Source organism: Scophthalmus maximus, chromosome 2 (genome assembly GCF_022379125.1).
Source record: "Scophthalmus maximus strain ysfricsl-2021 chromosome 2, ASM2237912v1, whole genome shotgun sequence".
Lineage (NCBI taxonomy): Eukaryota > Metazoa > Chordata > Actinopteri > Pleuronectiformes > Scophthalmidae > Scophthalmus > Scophthalmus maximus.
This window is the reverse complement of record NC_061516.1, coordinates 22,786,087-22,802,209: the sequence shown is the minus strand read 5'-3', so window position 1 is coordinate 22,802,209 and position 16,123 is coordinate 22,786,087. Positions and strand designations below refer to the sequence as shown.

The 16,123-nt window shown below is 43.7% G+C and overlaps 1 protein-coding gene across 1 annotated transcript; it reads right to left on the bottom strand.

Moving 5' to 3' along the window:
- Window positions 1-7,921: 7,921 nt before the first annotated feature.
- Window positions 7,922-15,880, bottom strand: ufm1 (ubiquitin-fold modifier 1). Its single transcript, XM_035626699.2, has 6 exons — window positions 15,763-15,880; window positions 15,602-15,658; window positions 14,254-14,311; window positions 11,880-11,919; window positions 10,323-10,355; window positions 7,922-8,398 (listed from the first exon to the last, which is right to left on the bottom strand). Coding segments are annotated over exons 1-6 (264 nt in total). The 5' UTR covers window positions 15,765-15,880; the 3' UTR covers window positions 7,922-8,324.
- Window positions 15,881-16,123: the final 243 nt, after the last annotated feature.

Genomic DNA, 16,123 nt, shown 5'->3' with positions numbered 1-16,123 from the left:
AAGACAAAACCATCCATCCATCGTCTACCGCTTTATCCATTTAAGGGTCACGGGGGGGGGGGGGGGGAGTCGGGGTTCACCCTGGACAGGTCTATACAGAGACGGACACACACATTCACTCTCACATTCACACCTACGGTCAATTTAGAGTCTCCAATGAACCTGACCCCATCCTGCATGTCTCTGGACTGTGGGAGGAAGCCGGAGAACCTGGAGAGAACCCACGCACACACGGGGGAGAACATGCAAACTCCACACAGAAAGGCCCCGGTTGGTTTGAACTGGGATTCGAGAACCCAGAACCTTCTCGCTGTGAGGCGAAAGTGCCAACCACTACGCCACCGCGCAGCCCCAAAAGACAAAACATCAGAGCCTTAAATGTCCTTTCCCCGAATATTCACAGGCACATTCCCAGCGTTGTGTTCCACCGAATTATTTCCACCCATCTCGACGCGGATATTGAATTGTTTGCCAGCTCAAGGAACCGAAACAGAGCTATAGCACATTAAGAAAGATGGAGGGGCACATCAAAGGCCTCACACACACACACACACACACACACACACACACACAGTGAGTGTCTGTGTAAGCTTATCCCAGCAGGATTTTCACACGTTACAGGCATCATTATGGGTTTCAGCCACCTTGCAGAGATAAACACCACCCAGCAACTGTGTGAAAGCAGCACGGTCAAAGGAGACCATGAAGGGAGAGAGAGAGAGAGAGAGAGAGAGAGAGAGTCCGAGTGCCTAATGACAAAGTTCAGACCGAAGAGCCAGAGCAGACAGTGCAGCTGGTTTGAAGGTTAACAGCATTTTGTACGACACTCCCCTTTTTCCTTTGGACTCCAGCTCTCTGCCCAGTTCCTTTGTTCCAGTCAGCTGTTTCTGCTCCACTAACATTTGTCATAGATAAAAAAAAAACAACCCTCCAGAGTAAGCTCAGCCAGGAAGACCACCTTCATGTCTCATCCATTCATAACAATCAGCTCTATGTTTTTTGGTAAACCAATCAGATTGCCCCGTCATCTCAACTATGCACAGCCTCAACTTCAAATGAGTCGACATCACTTTGGGATCTAACTGCCATCTGTGATTTTTTTTTCTTCTTCTTCTTCTTCTTCTTCTTGCTCGTGCACATGACGATGGCCTTTTTTTATTGTTCAGTGAATGGGAATTATTTTTCTCAAAACAATCGTCATCAGTTTGTAATACAGGCTTTCTGTTTAAAAAATGGAAAGTTTAAAATCAACGCAATGCCTCTTAAACTGATCCAGTTATGTGCTAGTAAATGCTAGTAAGTAGTTTTAACTTATTGTAAAGTCCGTGCCAAACCCTTCACACTTAAAACAAGATACATTTTTGTATTTAAATTAGGATTGGGAAATTAAAAATGTGGCAACTCGAGGTTTCATACTGATGATATGTTTAGAGGAGGCATTTTTTAAGTCAGTATTATTTATTTATCATCATTATTATTATTATTATTAGTTGTGGTAGTTTTAGTAGTATTCTGGATCATTTATACACTCAGTCCTCAACATATGAAAAGTACTAGCAAAAGTACAGCAACAAATGTTAAATTTAGCATTTTGCTAACATGCTCACCATGGACACATGCTTAGCAGGTGGGTTTTCCAGTTAGCATATTAGCTGTGTACTAGCACTAGCTCATTCTTAGCCCCAAACACACGGTATAAATCAAGCCGACGGGAACGTCACTGCATAGTTTGGCAGTTTTTTCGGGTCGTAAACAACGTTGCCCTGGTGATTAAAATTCATCCCGAGGGAAAACACGCACGCGAAACCGAATGTCATGGCAATCCAACAGGCTGCAAGCACAAATGTCTACCTGCTGCTGCTGCTGGTGGAGGGAATATCATTATCATCAAACTCATTAAGAGTCATTATGAGTCATTATGATTCAGATTGCGACGTGTTGGGGGGCTTGCCAGCGTCAGCGGGATTCATAGGTCGAGGACCACCGAGGTCAAACCCATCAGATTGCTGTGGAGCTCGCGGCCACACGTGGCGAAGTTGCTCAAACACTCACCTGACACATAGCTGTTCCCATTCATTTCTCATCTCCTGAGTTTGCCGCGCAGTTTAATTTCATTTGCAGGTCAACCACTCAACTACTTAACATTACACTTTTTAAAAAATAGGAATTTGTCGCAGTCCGTTGTGTCAGTCCTTTGTTCCGATGTCTCTGAGTTACCGTGAGCGTGGCGGACGTCTCTTCCTGGTTCCGCAAAAGGCGTGGCCGAGGGCCGAGGACACTTAAATGCTGGAACCAGCTGATTGGGCTAAACCACGTGCTGCCATGTCACGGCGGGATACTTGGTTTGTGTTAGCTTTGCTGTGTGTTTAATTGAAGTCGGCGTCCATCTTGTTTTCCCCTTGTGTATTATTTGGTCTGGCCAAACCAGTATATATGTCACCATCGGAGGTCTGTTTGTTCAGTTGACACCTTATTCATTCACGCTTGTGTCCACTTTTGCCTCACTGCCTGGTCCCTGACAAGGTATTTCAGTCTGGACCAAAGTAGTGGACTGGACGTTGCCGGCCACGGACCTCTGCAGCCGTAGCGTGGCTAAAAAGATCAACGCGCCGCAGGGATAGAAAGTCGTTGTGGAGCTCTAAAGCAGCCTAAGTCTTTGCATTCTCAGCACCAACATGCGGCAGTCGATCACTGAGACTCGAGTGCGCCGCAGTCGGAAAAGTAGACTGGCTAAGACTCTGCCTTTTTCTGTTTTCGACCAAGCTTCGTGGGCGCGACACAAACAGGCTGAACTCGCCTGTGGCTGTTGTGTCCTGGGAACACATCCTCCGAGCGATTGATTAATACTCCCACCAGCCTTCTATCCAAAATTGGTGAAGAAAGTCGGTGCCGAGAGAGAAGAGATGCAGAGAAAGAAGGGGATTATAGAAGATTAGCTCTGGGGCTGCCTGAACAGATTTAGGAGACCGCTTACTGTAACTTAAAGCAATTTCTTAAAAAGTTTTTTCTTTTTTGCAACTGACAAATACAGATGCTGTAAAATCGCAGCCCTTTCTCGTCATTGAGAGCGACCTAGAGTGGACGGAACAATTTAGCATTTCATTTAAATGAAGTCTCAGTTAATTTGGAGGATACGCCCTTATCACTAATATGAAGAATATTAATATATGTCACATGAATCAAATTTCTAAACTACATAGTCTTAAAACGTGTTCGTGCTTATTTCTGAGTAAAAATAATATTTGCTGGAAGTACATTGGTTCTTTTCGTAGTAGACTCTTGCAACAATATATTAAATTAATCTATTGTAATTTGTTCTCATTCTCTTTTTCGTTTGACTGTGATCAGGGGTTGCGTCTGGCCAAGATCGGACTAGAGGAGGGGCTCGGCCCCACAGAGAGAGAGAGCAGTGGTCCCAAATACAGGAAGTGCCAACATGTTTATTTTTGATTCACACACCAATGACCCTGTATGGTTTCTTTTCTAGTCGGTTATTGTGTTAGTGTTTTATGTCGCCCCCTTTGTACGCCTGATCAGCCACTTTGTACGTTCTCTTTTGTTCGGTGTTTGTCAGGTCAGTCGACTTTTCCCAGGTCAGATGGGTTGTTAACTTACTTTATTGTCAGGGCCGGAGTTTAGTTCTGTTCATTTGACCTCTATTATAGGCCCTGTATGTTATTTGTTCTCCTTTTATTGTTCCTACTGTGACACCAAACACCCTCCAGCCTCCATCCTTCACAGGCCCTTCAGATGCAAATAGGATGAATTACTGTAATTTCATAAATTGACAAGGCGACAAAAAAGGTGTTAAAAAATGTGAAAGTAAAGAGAAAAAGAACATTTTGATATCGGGACCACCGGTTTCAGATGAACATTTCTACTCTAGACATACATAGTACAGCGAATAGAGCAATGGCCAAATCCCAGTGTGGTAATTACTCATCAAATAGTAGGTTGATGAGTCACTTTTTGCATCTGATGAGTGTGTGCGTGTGTATTTGCTTGTGTGTGTGTGTGTGTGTGTGTGTGTGGGCCTTTTCTCTAAAAATGTAGGCAGGTTTATTATTCTTTCTTTTTTATTAACTTCTTTGGTTGAATATCAAAACTCACATCAGTAGAAATATTAATTTGCCTGTAAGAAGAGAGCCGCAGAAGCAAATTCAAATATCAGAGAAAATGTGACTCATCTATAAAAATACAAATTGAATTCAAAGCATCTCTAATCACTGAACACACAATTACAATGGAAACAATGCACATCTTTTCTATGAAAGAAATATGCAGCACTAATCATTTTTATTTTTCAAAGAACTGGGTTTGTGCATTTGTTCTTGTTTCACAAAACCGAGAGATATGCAAAGTGCTTTAAAGCCACATTATCTATTTGGCTTTGGCCCAAAGCGTTTCAGATTCTCAGATATGATAAAGAAGTGTCCTGCACTCCGTGCTGAATTAGAGAAAATCGCAGCGTGTCTAATAGTGCTATATGTTTGCCCTAAATATCCGTACTCCATCAAGATTAATTAGCTGCCATTCTGCAGAGGAAGAGACACAAGAGCAGGAACCAGAGCCGCCTCACAATATCTGTGCTCCTCCATGGCATATCCCTCCACCTGCCGTACTTATTTCAAGACGGAAGGGGGCAGAATTAGATCATCAATATAATTAAATAATCTTGACGTGGAGCCTCCAATAGGTTATTTTTTTTTTTTTTTTTTAATCAATCATCCCTGAAGTGTGATACCACCTGGCCGCGGTTCGCACGGTGGTGGACAGCTTGAGTGACAAGATGTGTGAGGATGAAGTGGAAATGGGCTGGATGGGCTGTCAGAGGGGGGGCTGTTTCCACAGCTCACTGACCCGAGGCCACAGCGCTGGTCTTATCTGTGGAGGACCACCAGATCTCATTTTAGATTGGCTGCCTTACATGGGAGGCCAAGGAGCGGGGAGGGGGGGGGGGCACTGTGTGAGTTAACATCACCATGTCAGCATCCCGCGTTCCCCTGCATCTTCAAACTGAGGCGCTCAGATCACTGTTGGGCTCAGATCACGAGTTGTGTGTGTGAATGCAGGACAGATGGGTCAATAAACGGGACCAGCTTGGTCTTTGTGACTTCTGTATTCCCCCATCGACAATTCAATTTTAGAAAGATCAAATCCTAATCAGTCGTAAAAACCAATTCAACTGCAGACATGGTATCTTGTACATCCGCATACCAAGATTCACTTGGGTATGTGGTTTCAACCGGCGGTATTGTTGTTGTTTTCCGGGAAAACCCACGATGAACAGTTACAAATATGTCGCTCGACAGCAGAAGTACAGTACGTTATTTCTGCGGTTCTCTCCGTGCCTGAACTCATACAGGGGCAGCCAGAGCATGAGGCTGAGCTGTAGAGACACACTCAACCGCCACACAAAGCCGCAGTCTGAGGAGGAGCCGCTGTCTGATGATGAGGTCGACACAAACGGAGGTCATACGGACACGGTATGGATGGTACGCTCTAGAAACCTGAGGCTCCACAGCCGTAACCTCTAGTGCCTGATTAAAAACCTCGGTCTGTTTGGATGACTCTCGGCAAACCGACGTTGGTACAAAACTTTACAAGCTCCCTGACCACTTCCTCAGCCTTCAGAGAGCGCAGGGGGAATTGCCTCAGGTCAGCGAGTGGCGGCCAGATTTCCACAGTAGTAAGTTTCCCCCGCCACTCTCCACCTCGACTGCGCCAAGAGCAAGCATCTCTCACACGACTCCACCGGGAGGACCGATCGTGATTGTTTCAGAGAGACTGATACGGTCCAATTTCCGAGACTGAGCACGGGTCGCGACACAAGCAGGAGAAAACAGAGGTGTTGGGCCTTGACGCCACCCTGGAGCTCTCCCCGGCAGGGAGCTCAGTCTCCTGGCAGCGCCACCCAAGCTGCACAGGTCAAAGGTCGGACGAAGCGTGATCCACTGGTCCTCCGGGCTCGGGGGGGGGTCGGACGACATACGTGCCACAGCGAGGCAGGAGGAGTCACAAACTGACACTCGTCCCGATTCCTCCAATTATCCTCCAATACGATGACTGATGATGGTCTCATCTCAACTGACGGCCTGCCACAGCTGCAGTGACTCGCAGCCAGATCATCCTCTAACATGACATCGTTTGTCCTCGGCGGAGGCTGCCTGACAAGATTTCTTTTCCCCAGGAGCGATGACGGACTCGCCAAAGTCGGGAAAAGAGCTGGTGCGTTTGCAGCGGTGGATCAAACTACTTCTTTTTTCTTGTTCCCCACTCGTGTGAGTCCAAGTCAGCCACGGGTCTGTAGCTGTGCAGCAGACAGTTCATCCTCAACTTGTCTCGGGACAGAGAGCTCAGCCTGAAATGTGATTATATGGAGCATCTTTCTACCTCATCGCTCATTAGGATGAAACTTCCGCACCCATTTTCTGCTAAGAGTGAAAGTTCAATTTCATGCCTGAGAGGGCGCAAAATCGGAGGCTGATGAAATGAGCTGATTCCTTCCTTTTTTTTGGACTTTGACAAAATTTAAATGAATCCATGCTACGCTTTTGTTTTCTACTTAGTAAGTTTGTTAAATGATCAAATATTTACGCTGGCCTGAGAACAACCGTTCAGATTTCACCGGATGTTTTTAAATTTTTTTTTACTTTAAACGCATTATCATTTTTACAAGCCACCGCAGTAATAAGCCATTTATTTCGGAGCACTCAAGGCCAACACCCTGCTGCATTCAAGGCCCTCTTGTGCTCTTCTGTCATGCCAGACTCACATTTTCTGGTGAACGCGTCGAGCGGTGACTTTGATTAAGATAGATGACGAAAATCCATTTGCGACGGGGACCACTGCTCCTCCCCGCCATCTGGGCCTGCGATCCTAATGGATGGTGAGACACAAAGGTTTGCTTTCTCTTGTGTAATACAGCACGCGCGCTCCAATGTGCTCGCCTTCCCCATTTTTCTCACCAAGTCTGCGTCTTTGTTTATTTGGTTTGTTTTCTCCGGGGGTGGAAAAGAGAAGCGTTTCACAAATGATTCAGACCTTCTCGGGTGAAAGTGATTAATGTGAAGGAGGGGATAATAATCTGCCTCCCCTCATTAGTCAGTCAGAGAAACAATGAGGCGACATTCCTCGTCTACCTATTAGCCACCCTTTTGTTTCGGTTTTGGACGGGAGCAATCTGGAAACTTAACATTAAGGTGCATTTTTTTTTCGTTCCGTTCAATTATTTTTCAAATTACAAGAAGAAGAGCAGCCTGCCAAATTAAGAAAAAGACTGCAATCAAACACTTCATTCATTTCCCAGATGAAGACCAATGTTTTTGTGTTTGGCCTTACTTTACTTAAATAGCCATCATGACACTTTCTGGGGTCAAGGCATTTTGAATTCACGTCTCGTTTTCTCGCCGCCCGCTCTTCAGATCCTGATTAAGCTACCGGAGCATATTTTAAAAAAAAAAGATAAGAAGTTTGGATCCCTCAGGGTGATTTATTTGCGACTATGGGACACAACGCGTGGTTTTGAATGCGGAGGCATTTAGGTGGAGTACAAGCTGATGTCGGTTTGTAACCTGACAGAGGGCAGCAAAGATCCACGGCCTGCACAGGGTGACGGCTGAACAAACACATCTTTACATTTGCCAAAACATATATGTACATATTTATTTATTAAGATATGCTCTTCTTGCTATGGAAGAATCTGGCCTACAATACAAGTTCATACAGATCCATGATGCAAGTCTGGTTATCTTGTGTTTCCTTGACAAAAAACGAAAAGAAAAACTCACGTGAACAGAATAACAGCTAAGATTTTGGTCCTTAAAGGCATGTTGTACACACAAACCAGCTTCATCTCTTGCATTACTATATTCACAATGCTATTAAAAAAAACAAAAAAAAACATTGCAAAAGAGGCATGTGCTGTTAGTCACACGGATTGTTTTATTGACATTTACAAAGATAGAAAAAACTACAACTGTTGACTCACTTTTTTTTTAATCTCCACTAAAATGTATCCCGGGATGCAGCTGCTGTGTTTGTGTATAATAATTATACGGTATCTCTGGGGGATTCTGGGTAATCATTTCAATCTTCTGATGCAAACTACACTTACAGATGAAAAAAATAAATGCAGGGAGCATGCAAGTGTGATTGCAAGCCATCATCAAATTTAAATATATATATATATATATGTTCTCCTGTGAGTCACTGTCAGTTGTGGGCCAAAAAAATAATAAAATTACTATGACACGCGCTGAGGAGATTCCTGGGTCTCAAGTGTTATATGATTCCGCCGGATGAGTCATTATGGTGTCGCAGCATCAGTCTACTTGTCCTCCCACTCTGTCTCTAGGAATGATGCGAAGCTCCGAGCCGTGTTTCAGAAACACATTTCCTGCAACACAGGACAGAGCGCCACATGAAGATCACAGTTTTTTAATCTTTGCTTTAATAGGAGAGCGTTTATTTAAAGTCACTATTGCTGCTAACGCTGCAAAACAAGATGTCAGCTCAACAGCTATAATTTAGCTCAAAAGTTAATACAAGGGGGTTAAAGCGAACACAATAGATTCATAGATTTGTTAACAAAGTAGCCTCCAAATTGGACACATTATGATTAATTGAACATTTTTTCAGAAATCCGGTCAGAAGAATGTGTGAACTGAAGGATAGAATCATTTTCCGGGTGCCTGTTTTTTTCCCCTGCTCATTTGTCTGCCTACTGGGACCTTTTATTAAGAATTTAAAAAAATAAATAATTAATCACGCTGCAGTACGGAACCACAGCAACTTTCGGTCGCCGGACCGTCAGTGTCGGTGCACATCTGTCATTTCACAGTACGTGTGACACTGGCCTCGCAAAAAAGACGTGTTGTAAAATTTACACCGGGTCAGTTATCACCCGCCGTGTTCTCCGTCCTATCAACACGAGGCAGAGTGGCGGCAGTGGGTGAAGAACAAAAAAAAGGGCGTCCTGACAGAGGTGTCTGAACTGAGGCTATTCTTGGCAGTGCACATGTTGGATGTTACAAAGCTGCTGTGAAGGCCCACTCCCTCTTTTTTTTCTTTTCTTCCTTTTTCGAAGCATTAAAGACCCAGTCTTGCCTTTGGTCAAAACAGGCGTTACCTTATCGTGCCGTGTGCAGAAAAAACCCAGTCATCTGTTATCTGACTTTGTTGAGAAAAAAAGAAAAAGAAAAGAAAAGAGGACTTACATAAGAAGGGGTGGGCTACACTTTGATGATGAACCCCGAGGGGAAAACACCAAGGAGGCTGACACAGAGAAAAAAGTGATTCACCAGCGCTCAGCACTAATGTGGGGGAATCTTGAGCCCAGTTGTTTCCGACTGAACAGCTTCGTGCATCGTTTTCGCCTCCAGTCAAGAGGTCACTTTTTTAAATTTAGAGTAACATTAAATGCCACTTCTCCGGCATATATATATATATATATATACACACATATACATATTCATGACTCGCTAAACACCATTTTCACACAAATCACTCCGAGGCCTGCTCAGACACGGAGATGCAGTCAGTTAAGTTTATTCACTCAGGATTATTTTTAGGGGAACTCAGTTGCACAAGGCAAGTTTCATTAATAGCACAGAAACCTATTCTATCAAACTAAAGGAAATCCAGGCGTTTTAGACGGAGGGCGAAAAGAGGAGCTGCAGGAATGGGCATTATGAGAACACTGGTGCCTTTTCTGAACATTAGAGCATGTGAACCTTTTCTAGCGGTCTCACAAATTAAAAGTATGAACCTGAATATGAGCATAATATTCCACCTTTAATAAGACCATGTGGTTTTCATAACTGCCAGTCCCGGAGTGAGTGAACTGTATTTCACTGCACTGTTTTGCCAAGCTGGTAAGGCTACTGGTAGTAGCTTGCTACTTTCTGGATTTATCACACCTTCGGAATCAATAGTTCCTTCTTAACTTCAATTTGGTGCATGCAATTTGGTGCCGCTCAATAGGAGACTGTTGGGCCGGGGCGGAGGAATGTGTCCTTCTAGTTTTATTATTGACGCATTTCCACCAGCATTACAAAAGCCCATTATGAGACAAGTTCCCCATTAATGCCTCAGGTTAATAATGCTTTGATTAAAACCCACTGACAAGTAGCTTAAGAGAAAAAAAACAGAGTTTAGTTATGCTTCCATGAACCTTAAAAGCAACTGAATGGAAGCAATAAAACATCTGACAACATCACCAGCGGCTTTTGTCTGATAGAACAACTAAAACGTTGTTGTTGTTTTTTTTTCTATACAAAACAGTAGCATTTCACAAATGAGGCACCAAACCAACAACTCACCTGCTGTCTGGGCAGGGTTGATTCCTATTCCATCTGCAAGGCAACGGCGACACAGAAAACAACACGATGTAAAAAAAACAAACAGAAGATTGTCATGCAAATGAGCAGCACAGAAATGACTATTCACAATATCATCAGTTTATCCATAATGATGTCGCACTGGGCAATAGAAAGGAGAGCGTGCCACAGCGGCAGGCAATTCCATTTGGAATAATAACATAATGTAGCAGTTATTAATTATGCAACGACATAAACTTAAACTCATGTTTGACACGGCAGTCACAGCCATTTTAACACCAATTCAATGTCCAATATGTTTCCACAGGCCCGTAGGAATGTCATCTGTTCATGACTAACCTATTCAGTCAGTGAGAAAGTACGTCATCGACATACTGCTCGTCTCTCTCCACTGCCGAACACTCACAGCACAGAGCAGCGGTAAACAAAAATATCATCATGCCTCACGCGGCACTTCACACTTTAATTGTTCAGAAACAATGAATCAGATGAAGCTTCCTTCAAAGAGCCACAAAGACAATTCGCCGGGATTTGTTCCAGTTACAGCTTCAAGTGTTCTGCTTTTGTTTTTCACAGTTCGCATATGAATGTGGTTAAAGTTCATGTTGTAAGTGAAATGATCACCTTTCAATTGTACATATGCAATTGAACATAATAATAATTGAACATATGCAAGATATGTTTTGAAAATCTTTAACATCTGGTCTGTGAACTTGCTCGTCTCTAACGAGCAAACAAAATGTCGCCCCGATTACGGGCCAACGTTTGTAAGAGGCGGGTTTTGGAGGCCGAGATAAGTGGCATCAGCATTTGTTTCAATTCCAGCTGGTGGCTAATAAGGATCGATAAAAGGAGACGCAGAATTAATAGCAGAAGAAAAGGAGGCTGCCAGTTCTTAAATCTGCTGTGAGTAATGAGCAATACTTGTTCCCTGCGGCTTGTTGGTGAAAGAGTTTTAAAGAGGAAGAATCGCAGCAGTTTTCTCCATTTAAAAAACCTCAGGAACATCAGCAAAACAAGTCAAGCCAAATTTGCCACGTATATTCCACATGGGTCTCTCGTGTGTGAGGTTACTGGTAAAATCCCCTCTTTGAGAGTGTATTAAAGGAACCTTACGTCTGATAATGTACAAAAGCAGGAAAGAGGAGACTTGCAAAAAACCCTTGCAACAAAAATAGGGCAAAAACAGTGACGCAACTCCAACTGGCATGTACATGTAATGTATGTTTACGGGACACTGTGCAGGTGCTCTGGTTGAGCTTTCACTGATCCTTATGATACTTGATCACCTTATTTCCATCATCACCCTGCGGCTCAAAGATTGGCATATAAGCTGCCCCTGATTTAGTTTGAATTCTGTCAAATCCCTCCAAGCTCAGTATCCAGGTTTTAAAACTTATCGGGGTTTTCAAACATCACAAGGATGAGAGTCTCTCTGTTGAAGATAGATCCTCGTATATCTGTCAAGCTGAGAAAAACATGTCGCGTTTGCACGAGTATTTTGCTAAAGCCGCAAATAAACCCCCCCCCCGAACTCACCATTTGTTATTATAGCACTGGTCGCCGACGGCACTTTGAACTGAAAAGGGAAAATGAATCAGAGAACAATGATCACACTCAGACCCGGAGTTAGTAAAGTTCACAACAGAAGCTAATATTTGACATTTTGGGGAATTTCAGCAGCACAGAAATATTTTTGGGTTCAATGATAACCAAGGACACGTCGCAACGCAATTTCACTTGGGCTGAAAACAGAGTGTGAATAAATCATCAAGAAAACAACCAAAGCTGCGTCCACTGAGTCAGCGCGCCGAGATACACTGACTTTGTTGCGTGAGATCTTCAAAACAGGAGCTGCGGTTACGACGTCTCCGGGAAAAAGAAAAAAACGCTGTGTAGTGTGTTTTGTTTTCAGTCTCTTGTCTGCCAACTTTCACGCTCGACACACACACACACACACACACACACACACACACACACACACACACACACACACACACACACACACACACACACACACACACACACACACACACACACACACACACACACACACACACACACACACACACACACACACACACACACACACAGAGCCTGAGGGAAAGATAGCCACGCTTGAAAATCACTCAGCGTGTTCACAATACACATCCTCCTTCATTGTTCAACCGGGGGGGGGGGGGGGGGGGGGGGGGATCTTGCAGTGAAAGATGGAGGGATCAGCCTGTCGCCAGGGAGATAAGGTTAGCAAAGTGCTGCTCGGCAAACTGCCGCCAGGTACCGCATGCAGCGGCACACGGGAGACACGGGTCACATCACAAATGAATAGGTGTTGTTGATGGCGCTTTGTTCGATGTGGCGGAAAAAATTGGCGGGTGGAAAACAGTTTAAGGTTTTAAGGAAAAAAAAAAGGGGAAAAAAACTCACAGCACATCACTTGAATGTGGGAGTTTGAATCCCCCTCCCTGTTGATTCAGAAATATGATGAGTTCCTTTTCTAATTACGTTTCAGGTAATAGCGTTTCCATTATTTGTAAATGAATGAGGTTTCTGTCTTTCTTTGTCCGACACGGTCGCCCGCGGTTATAATGATCGACGCTGGAATAAAATAAACACCTGCTAATTAAAGGTGAAATTACTCATTAAAAGTACAATTGTCACAAAAAACCCAGCAGGAGCTGTTTAAAAAAAAAACTTTTAAACACTTTCTGAATACAGGTAAAATAATGAAGATTATCTAGCTCAAGGGTCTCTCTCTCTCTCTCTCCCCCCCTCTCTCCCTCTCTCTCTCCATCTCTCTCTCTATCTCTCTCTCTCCCTCTCCCTCTCTCTCTCCCTCTCCCTTCTCTCTCCCTCTCCCTTCTCTCTCCCTTCTCTCTCCCTTCTCTCTCTCTCTCCCTTCTCTCTCTCTCTCTCTCTCTCTCTCTCCATCTCTCTCTCCATCTCTATCTCTCCCTCTCCCTCTCTCTCTCCCTCTCCCTTCTCTCTCTCTCTCCCTTCTCTCTCTCTCTCCCTCTCTCTCTCCATCTCTCTCTCCATCTCTATCTCTCCCTCTCCCTCTCTCTCTCCCTCTCCCTTCTCTCTCCCTTCTCTCTCCCTTCTCTCTCTCTCTCCCTTCTCTCTCTCTCTCTCTCTCTCTCTCCCTTCTCTCTCCCTTCTCTCTCTCTCTCCCTCTCTCTCTCCATCTCTCTCTCCATCTCTCTCTCTCTCTCCCCCTCTCTCTCTCCATCTCTCTCTCTCTATATCTCTCTCTCTATCTCTCTCTCTCCCTCTCCCTCTCTCTCTCCCTTCTCTCTCCCTCTCTCTCTATCTCTCTCTATCTCTATCTCTCCCTCTCCCTCTCTCTCTCCCTCTCCCTTCTCTCTCCCTCTCCCTTCTCTCTCCCTCTCCCTTCTCTCTCTCTCTCCCTTCTCTCTCTCTCTCTCTCTCTCTCCCTTCTCTCTCTCTCTCTCTCCCTGTTGGCTTGATGGGGCTTCCGTCATTAGACCACGCAGAGTAAGATATTGTGGGAAAATAATGATCCATCATTGTGGCGGTTTGTAACAGAGGCATATTAACTCTGTCTGCACATTATAACAGCAGCACGTCAGGATCAGCAGAAAAAAAAATGAAGCCTCTTTTTTTTTTTAAGGCTCTTGTGTGTAAAGTGTGTGACACGTGGGGCATCACACAACCCGCGCAGACGGCTGTATGGATTAAAATTAACGCCGATTGAGATAGATAACTGCACAACGTGGCTGAAAGGCGTCCGGCGTCTGTGTCTCCTGAAGCACGAAGACGCTCAGTTTCGTAAAAAGGTCATGTGTAATTGCCGGCACCATGTTTGCCCAATTATCAAAGTTCAGGGGCGACATAGCGCCTGATGGATACTGGTTCAAATACTGAAATCAATATTTAAACTCAGTAAGCTTACCTCCTCAGCTGCAAACTTCAAAACTGCGGTGAAGGGTGTGCTCTCTGGGACACTCAGTCTGTGAAAACAACAACAATGCAATAAACAGGATTTTTAAACCACAAATCAAATCCTCCCTTTACTGTATTCCCCCATGTTTTTGTGTTTCTTTTGTTTTTTTGGAAAGCAGGAATGCCACATGATTGAATATCACCTCTTAACCTACTGAACTGAGCTTCGATCGACTTCTTCAGTTTGAGGCCGTTCACAACTACGACTGAACGGCCCCAGTGAAAATCTGCAGCCGACCATTTATCGTAACTTCCGCAGAGAAGGAGAGTTTTAAAAAAAAAAAACACTCAACACTTCACTCACACTTCACTGTGTTTTTATGATTTTCATCATCTGTTTGCCCAATGGTGGATTCATTCACCATTCAGGACTAATGTAGAGATTAACAATTAACTTCCTTGAAAATCAGCCACCAAAAAGACACAGTGGAAAGCAGCAGTGGACTGATCGCTGCAAAAGATGTGATATTTTATCCAAGTCACATCTGCTTCAAAAATCAGTGCGTATGGGGAAATTGTACAGTTGCTAGAAAAAAAAAAGGATTATTTTATCATTTATTTTTCTTTTGAAATTTCAAAACGAGATTAAAAGATGCTTCTCCTTTGTGGCACACCGTTATTTGTGGGTCCTATGCATAGAGCGTGACCATCCACTAACTTTATTCCCGCCTGTGTTTTGAACAGTGTGGTGGCACAAAATTAGCGACAACGTCTTTTCTTTCACAAGATGTTAGAAGCTCCAACGTTCAGTACGTTCTGCCATCTCTGTTGCTGCTGATCAGAGATCTACGACCTCCGTTATCTTTATCTATCTTATTATCCTTATAAGATATATAGAAGTAAAGTATAGTATCAGCATTTTTTATAGATATAAATGCATATTTGTTATTGTGATGGCTGTGGTTGTGTCATAGGATTCAATCTTGTCAGACAGATTAATGACAAAATGACTTTATTTTGATTGATGACAACCTACAGTGTACAGTAGGTTGTCGGGTCCATTTAATGCACAACTGCATTGAGCCAATGTTACTAATAAAAATGAATTGCGTATTAAAAAAGGGAAGTTAACGGTAATGTTTGCCGGTGCATTCATGGTCAGCATGTGAATCACAGCTTCACGCCAACAGATGTTCTCTCATTGTCCACAGTTTACGCTTCTCGCAAGCAGCATGAAAAGATGATTATTTATTATTTTGTCAGATGAAAGTAGTGTCCATTTAATGACCGAAATCAAAACCCAACACGAACTAAGACGTGAAGCTGTGACTGCCGAGCTGTCAGTGTGCAGTACTCACACTTTGTACGGAAGCCGGGGGTCCGACGTCAGCGTGATTTTAAACGTCACTTTAGACCTAAAGACGGGAATGAAACGAGAGTCAGCGGCGCCGCCAGTGACGGTTCATTCATGTGAAATACATTCGGCGACATTTCACACGGAACAGGAATAAAAACTCACATCTTTACGAGGCGACTCCGTCAGCAGCTTGTTTAGACGAAACCCGGAAGTCCGAAGGACCCACAACATACACGTCATCCACTAAGTGTTATATTTTTTCCATATGTTTATGGGTGTTTGCTTTTTTTAGGATGCTTTCAGTATTTTGAACAAAATGATGAAACTCCAACCGCTTAAAAAAATGTTTTTTGTAATAAGAAATATATGGGTTTAATTTGTGCTAATAACTGACAGGCATTCATACTGAACGACTATCTTTTACCGTAAAGAACAGCAGTACGGCGCACTCGAATAGAGCGCGTATTTCGTACATTTGTTCTGGTTCTGTGCATCTTTGTGTATTTTTACCTTTGAATATATA